This window comes from Zymoseptoria tritici, chromosome 2 (assembly GCF_000219625.1).
Source record: "Zymoseptoria tritici IPO323 chromosome 2, whole genome shotgun sequence".
Classification (NCBI taxonomy): Eukaryota; Fungi; Ascomycota; class Dothideomycetes; order Mycosphaerellales; family Mycosphaerellaceae; genus Zymoseptoria; species Zymoseptoria tritici.
Genome location: NC_018217.1, coordinates 534,521 through 548,710, shown reverse-complemented (window position 1 = coordinate 548,710; position 14,190 = coordinate 534,521). Strand labels below are relative to the sequence as shown.

General features: G+C 53.4%; 5 protein-coding genes across 5 annotated transcripts; 3 read left to right on the top strand and 2 right to left on the bottom strand.

Annotated features, from left to right (window-relative positions):
- Positions 1 to 119: 119 nt before the first annotated feature.
- MYCGRDRAFT_67807 (uncharacterized protein) lies at positions 120 to 2,280 on the top strand (the record flags this gene model as incomplete). Its single annotated transcript, XM_003855713.1, has 3 exons — positions 120 to 793; positions 843 to 1,206; positions 1,255 to 2,280. The coding sequence occupies 3 exons, from the start codon at positions 120 to 122 to the stop codon at positions 2,278 to 2,280; spliced, it is 2,064 nt and encodes a 687-aa protein (XP_003855761.1).
- A 2,279-nt stretch (positions 2,281 to 4,559) lies between these two features.
- MYCGRDRAFT_35980 (uncharacterized protein) lies at positions 4,560 to 5,840 on the top strand (the record flags this gene model as incomplete). The annotated part of the gene is made up of 1 exon (XM_003855714.1): positions 4,560 to 5,840. One exon carries the CDS (start codon positions 4,560 to 4,562, stop codon positions 5,838 to 5,840), a length of 1,281 nt encoding a protein of 426 aa, XP_003855762.1.
- Positions 5,841 to 7,344: 1,504 nt separating this feature from the next.
- On the top strand, positions 7,345 to 8,427 carry MYCGRDRAFT_35631 (uncharacterized protein; the record flags this gene model as incomplete). Its single annotated transcript, XM_003855715.1, has 2 exons — positions 7,345 to 7,679; positions 7,737 to 8,427. 2 exons carry the CDS (start codon positions 7,345 to 7,347, stop codon positions 8,425 to 8,427), a joined length of 1,026 nt encoding a protein of 341 aa, XP_003855763.1.
- Positions 8,428 to 8,592: 165 nt separating this feature from the next.
- Positions 8,593 to 11,031, bottom strand: MYCGRDRAFT_67804 (uncharacterized protein; the record flags this gene model as incomplete). The annotated part of the gene is made up of 10 exons (XM_003854705.1): positions 8,593 to 8,754; positions 8,811 to 9,094; positions 9,157 to 9,377; positions 9,435 to 9,504; positions 9,565 to 9,699; positions 9,752 to 10,301; positions 10,350 to 10,438; positions 10,492 to 10,519; positions 10,577 to 10,681; positions 10,743 to 11,031. The coding sequence occupies 10 exons, from the start codon at positions 10,950 to 10,952 to the stop codon at positions 8,593 to 8,595; spliced, it is 1,854 nt and encodes a 617-aa protein (XP_003854753.1).
- An 864-nt stretch (positions 11,032 to 11,895) lies between these two features.
- On the bottom strand, positions 11,896 to 12,976 carry MYCGRDRAFT_107854 (uncharacterized protein; the record flags this gene model as incomplete). The annotated part of the gene is made up of 1 exon (XM_003854704.1): positions 11,896 to 12,976. One exon carries the CDS (start codon positions 12,974 to 12,976, stop codon positions 12,098 to 12,100), a length of 879 nt encoding a protein of 292 aa, XP_003854752.1.
- Between the last annotated feature and the right edge of the window lie 1,214 nt (positions 12,977 to 14,190).

Sequence of the window (14,190 nt, the reverse complement as noted above, 5' to 3'; positions counted from 1 at the left end):
CTCAGCAGACGAAGTCGATGACAGTTCATTGGGAAGATTACTCTGGAAAGAAGGAAGATCTTCCGCACGATCTGAGCGTACCCCACACTTGACGTGTTTGACCTCACCTCATCAAGACCATGGCTCCCACAAAACGTCTCAATGTACTCATCTATACCGGCACAGGAGCATCTCTATCATCAGTCCGACATGCGACTTGGTCTCTCCGGCGGCTTCTCGGGCCTCATTATGCCGTCCTCACCGTTTCTGCCGACCAGATCCTCAAAGAGCCCTGGTCGGCCACATGCGCTCTACTCGTCATGCCTGGAGGCGCGGACAGTGGTTACTGTCGAACACTGAATGGAGATGGTAACCGGAAGATTAAGCGATACGTGCAGTTAGGAGGGAAGTATCTGGGACTTTGTGCCGGAGGATACTACGGATGTGCGAGGTGTGAATTTGAGGTTGGAAAGAAGGGGATGGAGGTTGTTGGAGACCGGGAATTGGCATTCTTCCCGGGCATTTGCAGAGGGCTGGCGTATCCTGGATTTGTATATGCGAGTGAAGCCGGAGCGAGGGCGGTGGAGATCCTGGTGAACAAGGGTGCGTTGAGTGGGGTGGTTGTTGGCAGTTTCCGATCGTATTACAATGGCGGAGGGACCTTCGTTGACGCAGAGAAAATGGAGGAGACGGGCGTCGAAGTTCTTGCAAGTTTTGCGGAGAAGCTTGCGGTTGAGTCTGGTGAGGCAAAAGCGGCGGTCGTGTACTGCAAGGTCGGAGAGGGAGCGGCTGTACTTACAGGACCCCATCCGGAGTGAGTGCGATTCCATCTGGCTGATTGGGCCCTGCTGACGAATGTAAAGATTCTGCGGCATCAACCTCAATCGCGACGAGCCCTCAAACCCTGACTACGGCCATATCGTGGACGCTCTCACAGCCGACGACGAAAAGCGAGCAGATTTTATGAAGGCTTGTCTGGCCAAGCTGGGCTTGGAAGTCAGCCAGGAGACCACACCGGTACCGTCTCTCTCTCATTTGCATCTGTCTTCTGCGAAGCCCAGCGATGTTGCAGATCTGGTGGCGACCTGGCGAGAAGCGGGCATTCTCACTACAGAGAACAACAGTATCTACATCAAGGGCGAGAACGACACCTTCCACCTGCTGCAGACAGATGGATGGAGCATGGCGAGTGTGGCACAAGCCGTGGCAGAGATCTCACCTAAGACTGTCCAAAATGCCATCTCCGCTTCGTCTTCAAATCGCGGCCATGACAAGAACGCAACTGATGACACTTCTCGGGACAGAATCCTCGACTATAATCTCGTCACGAAGACCCTCGTTCCACATCCAACATCTCATCCTGATGCGAAGTCCACACCACATTTCAACCACGCCGCCTTCTTCCAACATCTCCAGACCCACCAGTCTCGCCATCCAGGCCTCGCTGGAGACTACGGCCGCACGCTTCTCTACGCAGAAGTCCTCACCTCTACGCAGACGATCCTCGACAAGAATCCTACTTGGCTTTCACATCTCCCTATCGGCACAACGGCAGTCGCCACAACGCAAGTCTCCGGTCGCGGCCGAGGCAACAACGTCTGGGTTTCGCCTCCTGGAAGCCTCATGTTCACTACACTCCTTAAACATCCCCTCGCGCTCTCGACCTCCGCTCCGGTGGTGTTCGTGCAATACATCGCCGCACTTGCCATTGTAGAGGGAATACACTCATATTCCAATTCTGCCTCCACCCAACAATCGAAAGCCCACGCCTCGCTCCCTGTCAAACTCAAGTGGCCGAACGACATCTACGCTCTATCATCCCCTTCCGCTGATCCGAAAGTGGCGGACTCCTGGACAAAGATCGCTGGTATCCTTGTCAACTCCTCATACGCCTCCGCCGACTACACTCTTCTCGTCGGCATCGGTCTGAATGCCCTCAATGCCCAGCCCACCACTTCTCTCGCTCAGATTTTCTCATCTGCTGGTCTCCCGCCACCTCAACTGGAAGCGCTCCTCGCATCGATACTCGTGTCGTTCGAGGCGTTATACGCCAGATTCTGCCGTTGCGGATGGGACGACGGTTTTCAAGAGATGTACTACAAGCACTGGTTACATGAAGGACAGGTCGTGAAGTTGGAGCAGGAGGGAGGCTTGGAGGTAAGAGTCAAGGGAATCTCGAGCGACTGGGGAATGTTGGTGGTGGAAGAGGTGGTGAAGAGTGGGAGGGGTCGGAGGTGGGAGCTGATGAGTGATGGAAACAGTTTTGATTTCTTCAAAGGTTTGGTAAAGCGGAAGGTCTGACGTGGAGGAATACGTCTTTGCAGACATTGAATCTCAGCCACGTGGTTGCACTCACGTCAGCGGCCCGGCACATCGTAGCTGTGCAGGCAAATCCCGAAGTCACCACGACATCCATCGGGGATCTCTGATTCAGAGACTGGACCTGCGGCGATGCTCTCATCACGGAAGCCTTTTTGTAGCCACTGGGCAAAGAGAAGGTACTCAGTCAGACTCAAGATCGTGGAATCGAAAAACATCGCCGACGCAATTGAGGTGATACACTCGCGGTGCATCTCTGATAGACCACCAACATTCCAAGTCAGTAATGATCAATCAATACGAGTATCTGCCGATCGCTCGATGAAGGCACGATATGGTCTGCGACAGTGCGCACTAATTCTATTCGTCCACAAATCGTACGCCCAGGAACGAGCAATCTCGGCTTCGTTGAAGGCTCCATCCACCTCGCCTGTGGAAAGGTGGCCAGCCGCAAACATTCGACCCGCAGCTGCTTGTCGCAAGCGGACGATGCAGAGCTGCAAACGCCGAAGTTGCTAAGCCGATCAGCTGTCTGAAACAAATACTCACCATTTGACAGCAAGGACTTGACCATGTCCATAGATGCATTCACCGGTCGCAATCCCAGCTACTGCTTCGTGGACTTGCACACAGAGGATGACGCTGGGTCGGCACTGCAGACCATGCAAGGACAGCTGGTACGAGGTCGTCCCGTGAGGCTCAGTCGCAATACGGAGCGTAGGCAGACCAGCTCAGACCCGAAGTCAGCTGTGGTCAACAAGCTCAATGCGCTCCGGTACAATGTTGGCGCAATGTCCCATTGGACAGCACCTTCGATGGAGAACCGACGCCTGTATGTCGGAGGCTTGCCTCAAATTGTCCATTAGCGCACCCTCAACACCGACATGGCGGCGTTATTCAAGGGCTACGACATCCAAGCAGTCAGCAAGCTCATCTGGCCGCATAGCTCGAAGGAAATGGAACCTGGCTCGCATTTTTCATACTTTTGTGGATCTTGCGACTGCGGAAGAAGCCTTAGATGCTGCCCGTGTGCTGAACGGGAAAGTCAGTAGATACGGCGGCAGGCTTCGCATCAGCTGCGCACAGCGGAGCAAAGGCTCAGGGAAGGTCTATCGAGAACAGCTCCACGGCGACGCACACATCTTCGAAGAGCGTGTCTTCGTCGGAGGATTGACCGGCTCACAAGACGTGGACGTCAGCGTCAGAGCCATTCTCGCGGGTTATGATATCCGCAGTGTCATCACCCCGACCGCTTCGAAGAGATCGGGCCAGCATTGCCTCTATTGCTTCGTCGACTTCGGTACTGCGACGGAAGCTCAGGCTGTTGTTTCTGCTTTTCGGGGCAATAAAATGGGTCTGATCGTAAACTTTGCCAGGACGGGCGGCGATGAGGGTGGCGCGAAGCGAGGAGTATCTCCATCAGAAGTCGTGCGGCGGGACCTCTCTAAGAGCTGGAGACGGATGCAGTAGTCGACGTATTGATTGTTTGAGGTGTAAAGTGCAATCTGAATGCAGAAGTCGAGAGCTCACCGGCAGTCGAGAGACCGCCACCGAACGATGAATCACGCCATTTTTACACCGGATTTCCACTCCGGCTGCGTCGATGACCTTTGACCATCATCATCAACGCAATGAGCAAGGCCAACCTGTCCGACGAGTGTGCTCATTGAAGAGCCGCCGCACGAAGCGATGATCGGATCGGATCATGGTCGAAAAGTCGTTCTGTTGACCGGTCATTCATCCTGGTCATGAAACGGACGCTCACGTCGTCCAAATCGCACAACGGCTGTCAGCGATGCAAGGCCAGAAAGCTCAAATGCGACGAGACCCGTCCTGCTTGCAATGTCTGCACCAAAGCTGGTGTTGAATGCCCGGGTTGCGTTCCTCAACTCAGGTGGTCGACCAAGCACGAGAAGTTCGGTCATGCACATGCCAGAAATGCCTCACGAGATCTCGATGGCCGTGTTGCTGGCCAGAAGAGGGGTGCCGATGGCTCCGCCCGAGCTGCCACCACGTCTCCTGCCGCTGCACAGAACGCCCAAACATTGCCAGCGTCCAGTCGTGAGGCGGCTGAGTCTCTCAACGAGCCCGCCACGAGAAGTCCGGCCGATGCCGAAGCTGCTGTCTTCGCCCGGCCTCAGGTCCTGGACCCGCTGGAATGGCTGGATTTTGAGAATGGAGCGTCGGACTATATCACCCCAAATAACACGTGGACACCATACGACGAACTGCTTGCGGATGCAAGTATGATGAACAGTGGAATGCTGTTGGGTTCTCCCGACGCTCTTGGTCAATTCGGTCCATGGTATGGAGACACACAAAACAATTCTCCAACATCAACTAGCGCTATCGAAGTCGCTCAACGAAACACCCACGATCAGGCTTTGTCGCCACACCAATCTCACCCGAAGAAGAATTCTAGTCTACTGGGTACCTTCTACCGACTCGCCACGCCCACTGCGTCTGCACGATTTTCGGAAGAACATCTCGTGCAGCACTACTTCGCAGAGGTATGCCCACTATTCTCATGTTATGGCTCGAATGCCAATCCCTTTCATCGCTTGGTCAAGGATCTGTGGACAGACTCAACGACGATACATCGAGCAGTGCAAAGTATGGCGATTGCACATCTCTCCAATCAGTACCCATACATGGCGCCTCTAGGCCGAGCGAAGCGCTCGCAGGCGTGGAGATCCCTTCAAGCCGACCTTCGTGCATATCGATCCGGCAGGATATCGCTTGAGAAAGTTTTGATGAGCTGTCTACTACTAGGGGTATCTTCGCCATGGCATACTCCGACGAACCTGGGGCTCCCGTACCTGTTCATAGCTCGGACGCTGATCCAAGGGTACATGCGTACTGAAACTCTTCGACCACATAATACTCTCAGCGATGAAAAGTTCTACCTCGACGCTTTCATGTATTGGGAGATGCTTGCCAGCTTCTTTGAACCCGTAGCGATGACGTCGTTCCCACTTGGTGCTCCTGATCCACCAATCCTTATCCGAGGGGAGGCGGTGACTCCGCACCCTTGGACCGGCATCGCGCCTGAGCTACACTTTGCACTGGCGGAGATTGGACGTTTATCACGAAGACGCACGAATCGGCTTGCTATGAAGCATTCCGATTCTCAAGCGATGATGCAGAAAGACGAGATGGACTGCGAATGGGCGTCTTCTCTCGAACGACTTGTCGGGTCCATACAGCTACCGGCGCCAGACGACATTGTCGACCATGGCGACGAGAAAACATCACGCAGAGACTTGCTTTGGACCACCGAGGCCTATCGTTATGTGGGGCTGTTGGAGATATATCTGATCTTTCCAAGTCTGCTAAGCAATAGAGTGAACCGAGGTGATTCGTTTCCCTCGATGGACGAGCACGTCTTCTTGCCGCCAACCGAGGACACCGGCTTCGCTAAGAATCAAGATGCATGGCTCTCGACTATTGCATTACACGCCCTCCGACTGATAAAGGACATTCCGTTGTCGTCCGCAGCTTGTCGCATGCATCTCTTGGTCCTAGCTTTTGCGGGGAGCTAACTACGGCTTCCAAGTGAGCATACTACTTTCGAATACGACGACCGCGTCCTCGAGATGCGCAGAGTAGTCGACGAGCGTATGCTAGCGCTGTCACGAAAATACCCACAGGGTCAAGTCTTGCAAATCCTGGACATTATTAAGGAAGCATGGGAAAGCCTCGATCGTGGAGAGAGGTGCGTGCACTGGCTGAAAATTGCATGTGAGCACGGTTGGCAGACGCTCTTGGGCTGAAGATTCCTTGCTGGCACGGCGCTACACTCTGGAATTCACCGTTTAATACTTCGGCGGAATTCTGGATTCCCTGGCTGTCATTACGACATATACTGTCTCGGCCTTCATACACTTTCCCTGCATAACACCTGTACCTACGCGTGGTAACATAGCGGTCAACAGATTTGCCGCAACGTTGGCATGCCACTATCTCTTTCGCCTGCCTTTCGTCGCATATTTCGCAATGTATTAGTCACCTGGTTCGCATGGAGCTGGGAGTGTAGGCGCGATCATTTGGAGCTCGAAGGTAATCGTCGGCTGAATATATTGTCACAAATTTCATTATATAAGCATTTGGACATCGTATGGAGTAGCTCGGGGAGAGGGATGAGAAAATGGAACATCACGATTTAACATGCTCCGGCCTCGCCAGGTAGCGAACCAACGTCTCCGAAACAAGAACGTCCATCTTCGTGTAGATATTGTCGTTCCCTCAGACCCGACGACATTCACGTTTCACTAGTCACACAGCTCGCTCAGCGAGTCGCGGATAGCTCTTTCCTGGCGATCGATGGCTCGCGCTGGAGGCTAGGCCCGTTTGTACTCCGTTTGACATTTTCTCCAAATACAGCAAATTTTCCCTTTGACTCTGCAAAGAGCGCTTTAGCGCTCCTTCCTGTTCAGGTAATTGCCCCACATGCCATAGCGTATTGCCTGTTGCGGTTAGACTCACAAGAAAAAGATCACTAGATATGGAACGACATCGAGTGTTCAGCCATGCACTGGTCACACTCCCAGAGACACTCACCAATATCATTAGCGTTCTGGGGACAGGGGTCAAGTCGGTTTCCACATGAGGAAGGTGACTTTTCCGGCTTTCACGGGTCGCGATCAACCCTTGCATGGGAAAGGGCTTCCCGATTGATGATTCCACTCACCTCTTTCTCGGAGGCCTCGAAGTGCAGAGATGCTCTGCAAGCGATGTGAAGGTCGAAGCCGACGCTGAGTAATTTCCATGGTCTAGACCGCCGTTATTCGCCCAAGAAAGAGACGGGTCTCAGTCTTGTGCTGTAGTCATTGTCAGCTCGTTGATCGGTCCCCAGCCCGGAGAAGAACCATCGATCGGAGTTGTTGCCATCGTCGGTCTGTATGGCGCAATCGTTCATCCTGGGTACATATAGCAATGCAATCACACTGAAGCCATCATCTTGACCGGTACTTTTCAACGGCAGCTCTCTCACATCATTTGTCATCTGCGACTCTCGACGACGCTGATACATACCTTGCCTCCAACATGGGTGCGGCCATACTGAATCAGAGCCGAGTCCAAGGCCACAAGACCGACAACCTTCCCAAAGAGCTGATTCGCAATGCTCGTTCGACTCCCAGGACAGCTTTCAACGCAAGCAAGCACCTGAGCTACATTCCGCCAAGCAAGATCTCGACATTTGCGGACATCGATCAGCCGAGTACAGGCATCTCCGACACTGCAGTCTCTGAGCCGTTTCTGTTGTTCTCGCCTGAGGCTATCCAGCAGATGCGGGCCGAGGCATTCAGTGAAGAGGTTCTGGAGCATCACTACTCCCCAACCAGCGAGACCGGAGGAATGATTCGTGGTCATTGTCCTGGGTAAGGCGCGGCCAGCACACTTCCTTTTCGTACCCATGACTAATTCGGCATCGACAGTCGTGCTCCCTTCATCTACGACGCTTGGACTAGCCCTGAACTTCTCAAAATCGTTTCTGAAATCGCTGGTGTTGACCTTGTACCGGCCATGGAGTACGACATCGGCCACGTCAATGTCTCCGTGTCGAATGACAGCGCCGACACAAGCTTGGAGACTGCTGCTCAAGACGAAGTTGAGGATTCTAAGAATTCGAAACGTTTCAAGACTCCGTACGACTACCACAGAGACTGCTTTCCATTTGTGGTCGTAACCATGCTATCGGACTGCACCGATATGATTGGCGGGGAGACTGCCATCCGCACCGAGTCCGGCAAAGTGATCATGGCTCGCGGTCCGTCGCTCGGTACGGCCGTCGTGATGCAGGCCCGCTACATCGACCACAAAGCTACCGTCGCGCGCGGCGGAAAGGAGCGCATCAGCATGATCACGAGTTTCCGTCCCAGAGACATCAACATGAAGGACGAGTCGGACCTGAGCGGCGTCAAGATTGTTTCGCATATTCCCACGCTGTATTACCAGTATTCGAGCTACAGGCTTGAGAATCTCGAGGCTCGGGTCCGCGAACAGTGTCGTCTTATTCGCCGGCGCCAGAGGGCCAATGCGGACTTTGATGTGAAGCAGCTGAGGTCCTGGGTCGAAACGCAAAAGGCCTACCTCGACACTCTTCTCAACGAGATCCAGGAAGTGTGAGCAATTGGCGATAGCGAAGGGTTGGTCACTTTTTGTCGGACGTAAGAGATCTTGGTAGAGACGTAGTGTGTAGGCAAATGGCAGGGACACAATGTTGATACGATTGAATCGCTTTCTTTGAGTGGCTTGCCCCCTGCGTCGCACAAGAACGTAGAGGAGGTAGCACTAATGATACCACCTCTCATGAACATCCCGCAGATCTTGATCAAGCATCAAATAAGGCGTCATGTCGCTATCCGGGAGCGTCTCCTTTCTCGTCTGACCGTTGCCAAAGTACGCAAAGCGGCACTCTGGCCTTTCGTACTCGTACTCAAAATCTTCCCACCTCTGTGTGATCGAGTCAGTCAAAAGCACAAGCGCTCCATTCATCGGGGAAACCTTACCGGATCTTGTCGGGCGACAGCCGAATGTCCTCCTGATCCCGGCCAATGACCATGGATTCTCGCACCCGGTCTCCCGCCGTTTGACCACGAGCTGCAGTTGAGGCTGAGGTTCGTCCTAGGGAAGAAAGCATCGCAATAGGTGACAAAGTCATCTGTGGCTTCTTTGCTAGGCTGCATAGATCGGATGCGTTGCGAGGAGATCTTTCGGAGCATTTTGGCGATGTACACGACCTGCGTTTCGACGGCATGGGGTACGGTACCGCTGAGTCCGGCTGGGTTGGGACCTGGATTAAGTGTTAGATGTATTGCAGACGGCGGGATGTTGGAAGAAATTGGAACAGCGTACCCAGCAGGAAAGCCAAGTTTGGGAAACCAGGAGTGCAGAGTCCGAGGTAGGAGTATGGCCAGCCGAATTTGCCAGTGGGCTTCCAATCCTGAGAAAGATCGAGATCACCGGACGTGATAGGGAACGGTGGTGCATAGTCTACGTTGGCTCCGGTGGAGCAGATTACAGCGTCGACCGGGCGGTGTACGCCGTCAGTTGTCACAATACCCTCCGTGGTGAAGCTGTGATTGTGTTAGCATGCGCAGCAAATACTGTGGTAAATGTGACGATGAGTGCACCTCTTGATGGGAGTCTGAATATACTCTAGATTCGACTGCGTGAGCGCCTCAAGATAACCGGGTCCTGGAGCTGGCGGAAGATATTCGATTTAGTACTCTCATCCGCAACGATCGGCGACGGTATACTGACTGAGTCTTCGGCAGTTTGGTGGAAAATCCGGAATCAGCTTTGCCAGTAGATCCTCATCGCCATTGACCCGTCTTCTTGTCGTCTCGACGAAGGACTCTCGAGCATTCCGGCTTGCCTCTGAGTCTATCACTTGACCTGGGCTGTTGTCAGCCGTGTACACTCTTCGAGTAAAGCCGGATTTGCGAACCATCGAAATTGCGGAAGAAATTATCCTCCAACTCCTTTCGCCATTGGAGGTACTTGCTTGGATCACTAAAAGAAGCGAGCAAGTCTTTGGAGATAGGCATCGCAGTTTCTCTTCGGTCCTTCAGGCGCGGATTAAAACTTCCCGCGATCCAGGTTTTGCTCCGAGCGTAGTGATCGACGTGCGCCGCAACTTTCTGCAAAGCGGTAGTAACCTGAATCCCCGAAGCACCATTTCCTATCGTTGCTATCCTTTTGCCAGTGGGATCGAAAGTAGGATCCCAATCTGAAGAGTGACGGAGGAGTCCCTTGAAGCTGGAGATACCCGGGTAGTCTTGTTCGCTTGGAAGCTTCCACTCGTTAAAGTGGCCGATTGCGGTGATCAGGAAGTGGTAATGTTCAGTTGACGATGTGCCGGTCTCAAGGTCGACCGTTTCGACCCTCCAGCGAGCTGTTGGAGCCACCCAGTGCGCTCCGATCACCTTGGTCCGAAAGCGGATATTGGAATAGACGTCGTACTTCCGAGCGATGGATCTCCAATAGGATAAGATTTCCTGCTCTTCCGTCAGCTTGAATTGTTTGTCTGACCAAATGTCAATTACCGGGCCCTGGGCATATTCTTCACTCCACTCAGTGTTTGGCGAGAACGTGGCCTGATAGACGTGGCTTGGTATATCACATCTGACGCCGGCTAATGTCATTGTTGTCAGCGCTTAGGCTCGACCAACACAAAGGCATAGTTACGGTATATGTTCTCAAGCCAGGTTCCGCCCTTCAAAGCGATCGTCAGTCTCTCTTTTCAACAAAGCACGAAATTGTAGCAACTCACGACTTCGCTGTTCTTCTCCAGGATTTCAAGCTCGATCCCAGGCACCTTCGCAGGCAACAGCACACCCGCCGTGATACCCGCCAACCCGGCCCCAATAATGCAGACCTTGTCATCCATCAGTGTTTGAGATGAGAGTAGAAGGCTCTGCCCGGCAGGTGTGGCTCACTTTCAGTTTCTGGACATCGTCGATGTAATGCTCGCTGAGCTTGAAGTCCGTTGGGTGAGGGTATGTCCATGTCTTGTCAGTGGCTCCAGTGCTCGTTGCGGCATCTGCCTCGGTCTTGCCCTCGAACGCAGCGCCATCTGCACTGTTTGCCGATAGATCTATCGTATGATTGTCATTGTATTGACCCATCTTGGCAAAGTCCGACTTCATGTAGAAATTGTGTTCGGTAAGAAAGGCGCACACACTCAGTGCAAGTTCGAAAAGGTGCGATCTAGACAGACCACTGAATACATGGACGAACGATGTTTGCGCCGCCAGGAAAATTGATGAGTATCGCTGCATGCTTTCTAAGATCGAAGATGCCTGTAAGTTACCGATTGCGCGATCGAGACTCCGCTTTGCAACATGTCGCAACCCGAGCTCCGAAGCAAGCTGCACTCCAGCTCTCTATCAATTCCACACACCTTGCAGTTCTCATAAAGGCGCGTCGAGTGTCGGTGTACGGTGATTGTGCTTTTTCCGGAGTCGCTGGGTGTTTCCGACCATGTTCTCCGACCATGTTCCTGCTCGACGGTGCCGCCTTTTATGTCATTCTTGTGCGTTCGGTGTCAGGCTCGGGATTTTGGACATGTTCGAAAGGATCGCCGAGCCATCAAGGTGGTTTATTGTTGTGTCTGTTGGTGTCGTTGAATCCAAGTGTGCGGAATTGTCACGATCTCGAAAGGATTCCTTTCCTCTTCAACCGCGCTGTCCGAACGAGGCTGGAAATACGAGCGAACGACTATGGAAGCGCCTGTCGCTGTCGCAAATGCAAGCTATGTGCGTCTTCGTTGTACGCTCGGTCTACCAAATGTTTTGCCGGCTCGGCCGCCTCAAGACTAGGTAGAACTAGTGCAAGCGAATGTTTACATCCAGATTCAACGACTGGTTTGCTAATTATTACTTTGCTTCATGCAGCAGAACGCTCTGCCTCCTTCTCAGCGTGATCAGCAAGCGGATAACTCAATGGTTCGATTGGACAAGACATCTTCTGAATCAAGACAAATGACTAGGGCCTCAGGCAACCACTCGAAGGCCGAAACAAAACGCCGGGCTCCACAACACAACAAGGTAGATCCTTTCACCTGAGCCGTGACCGAAAACTGCCTCATCCGACCTCACATCCATCCTTCCACCTTCATTCCACCTTCGTTTCAGCACCACTGTAAAGACGGCAACCAAGCAACATGCACCTGGGTGAAGCGGATTCTCCCTACGGTCCAGGCCTTGTCGAGCTCGAGATTTTCTCGAATAATGCCTTCGGACCGAGCTTCGTTCATATGATGGGAGACGCCTCCGTGCGACAGCCTGTTCGCTCAGCAGTCCACACCGACCGCCATGTTCTCGACACTGGGAACAAATGGAGCAAATGGCTCTGAGCGCCAGCCTGGTCGTCCGGCAGTCCACTCGCGCCCTCGAAGCCATCGACTCGCATATCCGACCGCATGTTCCTCAACGTCGCGGGCGAACGTAGCAACGCCGTCCACCCTCAACAGGAGCGCCATGAACCCGCGTTCGTGGACTTTGCGTAAAAATGACGTCCAGATCCACTGTAGCTGCTTTGCAGCGTACGCTCGGGTCTCTTGCTTCATCTCGTCGATGCCACTCTGCAGGGATGGAGCTGCTGCGCCGCCGTACAAGCATGGTGCTAGCTCTGGGAACCCGATTGCCTTCCAGACGCCCCTACCCGAAGTCTCGGCTACAGCCACCGGTATGGACTTTTGCAGGTCGGCAAGAGCCTTGACCTCATCCAGGAGTCCGTCACGGATCATTGCATCGATTCGACGATCTGTTAGAGCTCCGAGGACGTCGAGCTGGGCGAACAATGTGATGACGAGAGGCTGGCACCTAGCGACGAAAGGATGAAAGAGTAGTGGCTCGGTCAGCGAGGTCGAGCCTCCGCACAAGATCGCAACCTTTCCTCGTCTGTGGATGTCGGCAATTGCGTCGAGGGCTCCAAGGTTGTAATGTGATGGTTCCTCGTCGGCTTCGAGGTAATCAATCATGTGATGTCGAACGCCTTTCATCTCCTCTGCAGTCGCTTGAGCAGTCATGATTTTACCGTCTCGGTAGACTTGAAGACTGTCGACCGAGACGACCTCGCCATTCAGTGCCAGTGCCAAGGAAATGGAGAGTCTGGTCTTGCCTATGCCGGTCGGCCCAACGATGGCGATGATGTGCTGTTGATTCGACATGATTTTGCAATGGAGAAGAGGATACAAGTAAAATCTCGATGATAGGCTGGACTCCGCGTGGGGAATGGACATTGCGGACCTCTATATAACGCTCCCTTGATGAGCACGTGGTACCAGCGTTCCAGGGTATTACGGCACATCCAGACTTTATCCGGCATACAGGAATGGCACTTGGCATCGAAAATTCTGTCGATGGCGGTTGGAGGCAGTGTTGGTCCTTGGAAGACTTCCCGAGCTGACATTGGCGCGGACAAGTCGGTGACTGGGTTCGAGGACTGACCGCTGACTCTTGGCTCGGAGACGGAGGCTGTACAGAGGGCGTCTATCAAGATCTTCCTCGAGGTACAGCGGGTTGTTGCATCGGAGTGCTCACCATCCGATCACGTCTCGACATCGATGGACAAGGCGATATGTCTCACATGGAGATCGAACCATTCGAGGTCTGCAGATGGCCTGCTTTCCCAAGATCGGGCGGGACTCCGATGCCTAGACGCTGTACGGTCTCGTCAAAATGTCAAAATGGAATATTCCGCGCATACGAAGGTCGGGTATACATCGGGCAAGGCTTAGCGCAGCCATTCATGTTTGCACGAGATCAGCTGTACAGCTCCTGTCATCAAGGCAAGAGTCAGTAGTGTCGGATGGATGATACCGACAGCTCCGTTGCCGTATAAACGCAGTGATCCAGGACTTCACGAGCTGATGTTGGCGCCGAGCAATCGGTGACTGGGTACAGGGACCGACCACTGTCTCTTGATTTGTGCACAGAGGCTGCACAAATGCACAAATGCTGTCGTGCATCCATGACTTGGTGTTCGCTGTCAGTAACCTCGCTCACCCCTGTCCTCGGCAGATGTTACCGTTCCCGCCTCCTTGAGCTTACATTAGCAGCTTACATTAGCTCGGAACTTTCGGTGTCATCATCACAGCACAGGGAGCGAACATTGATTCTTGCTTTGATATTTCTACAACACCTGGACCAAAAGCAAGAAGTAGTACATAGCCCCTTGGGCGTGTTACCGGCCTTTCCGTGCCAGTGCGAGCTCTCGATCAACTGCCGAAATGTGCTCAAGCAGGGTAGATAGACTTTGTCGACTGTCCGCGCTATTCCCGTATGCAGGATACAGGTTGTAGCATCAGCGGCAAGATGCCCTGCGAAGCATCGTCCAAGACCTGCATTCCTCTGACTGCCGGCGCCGACGTCACGGAAAGAA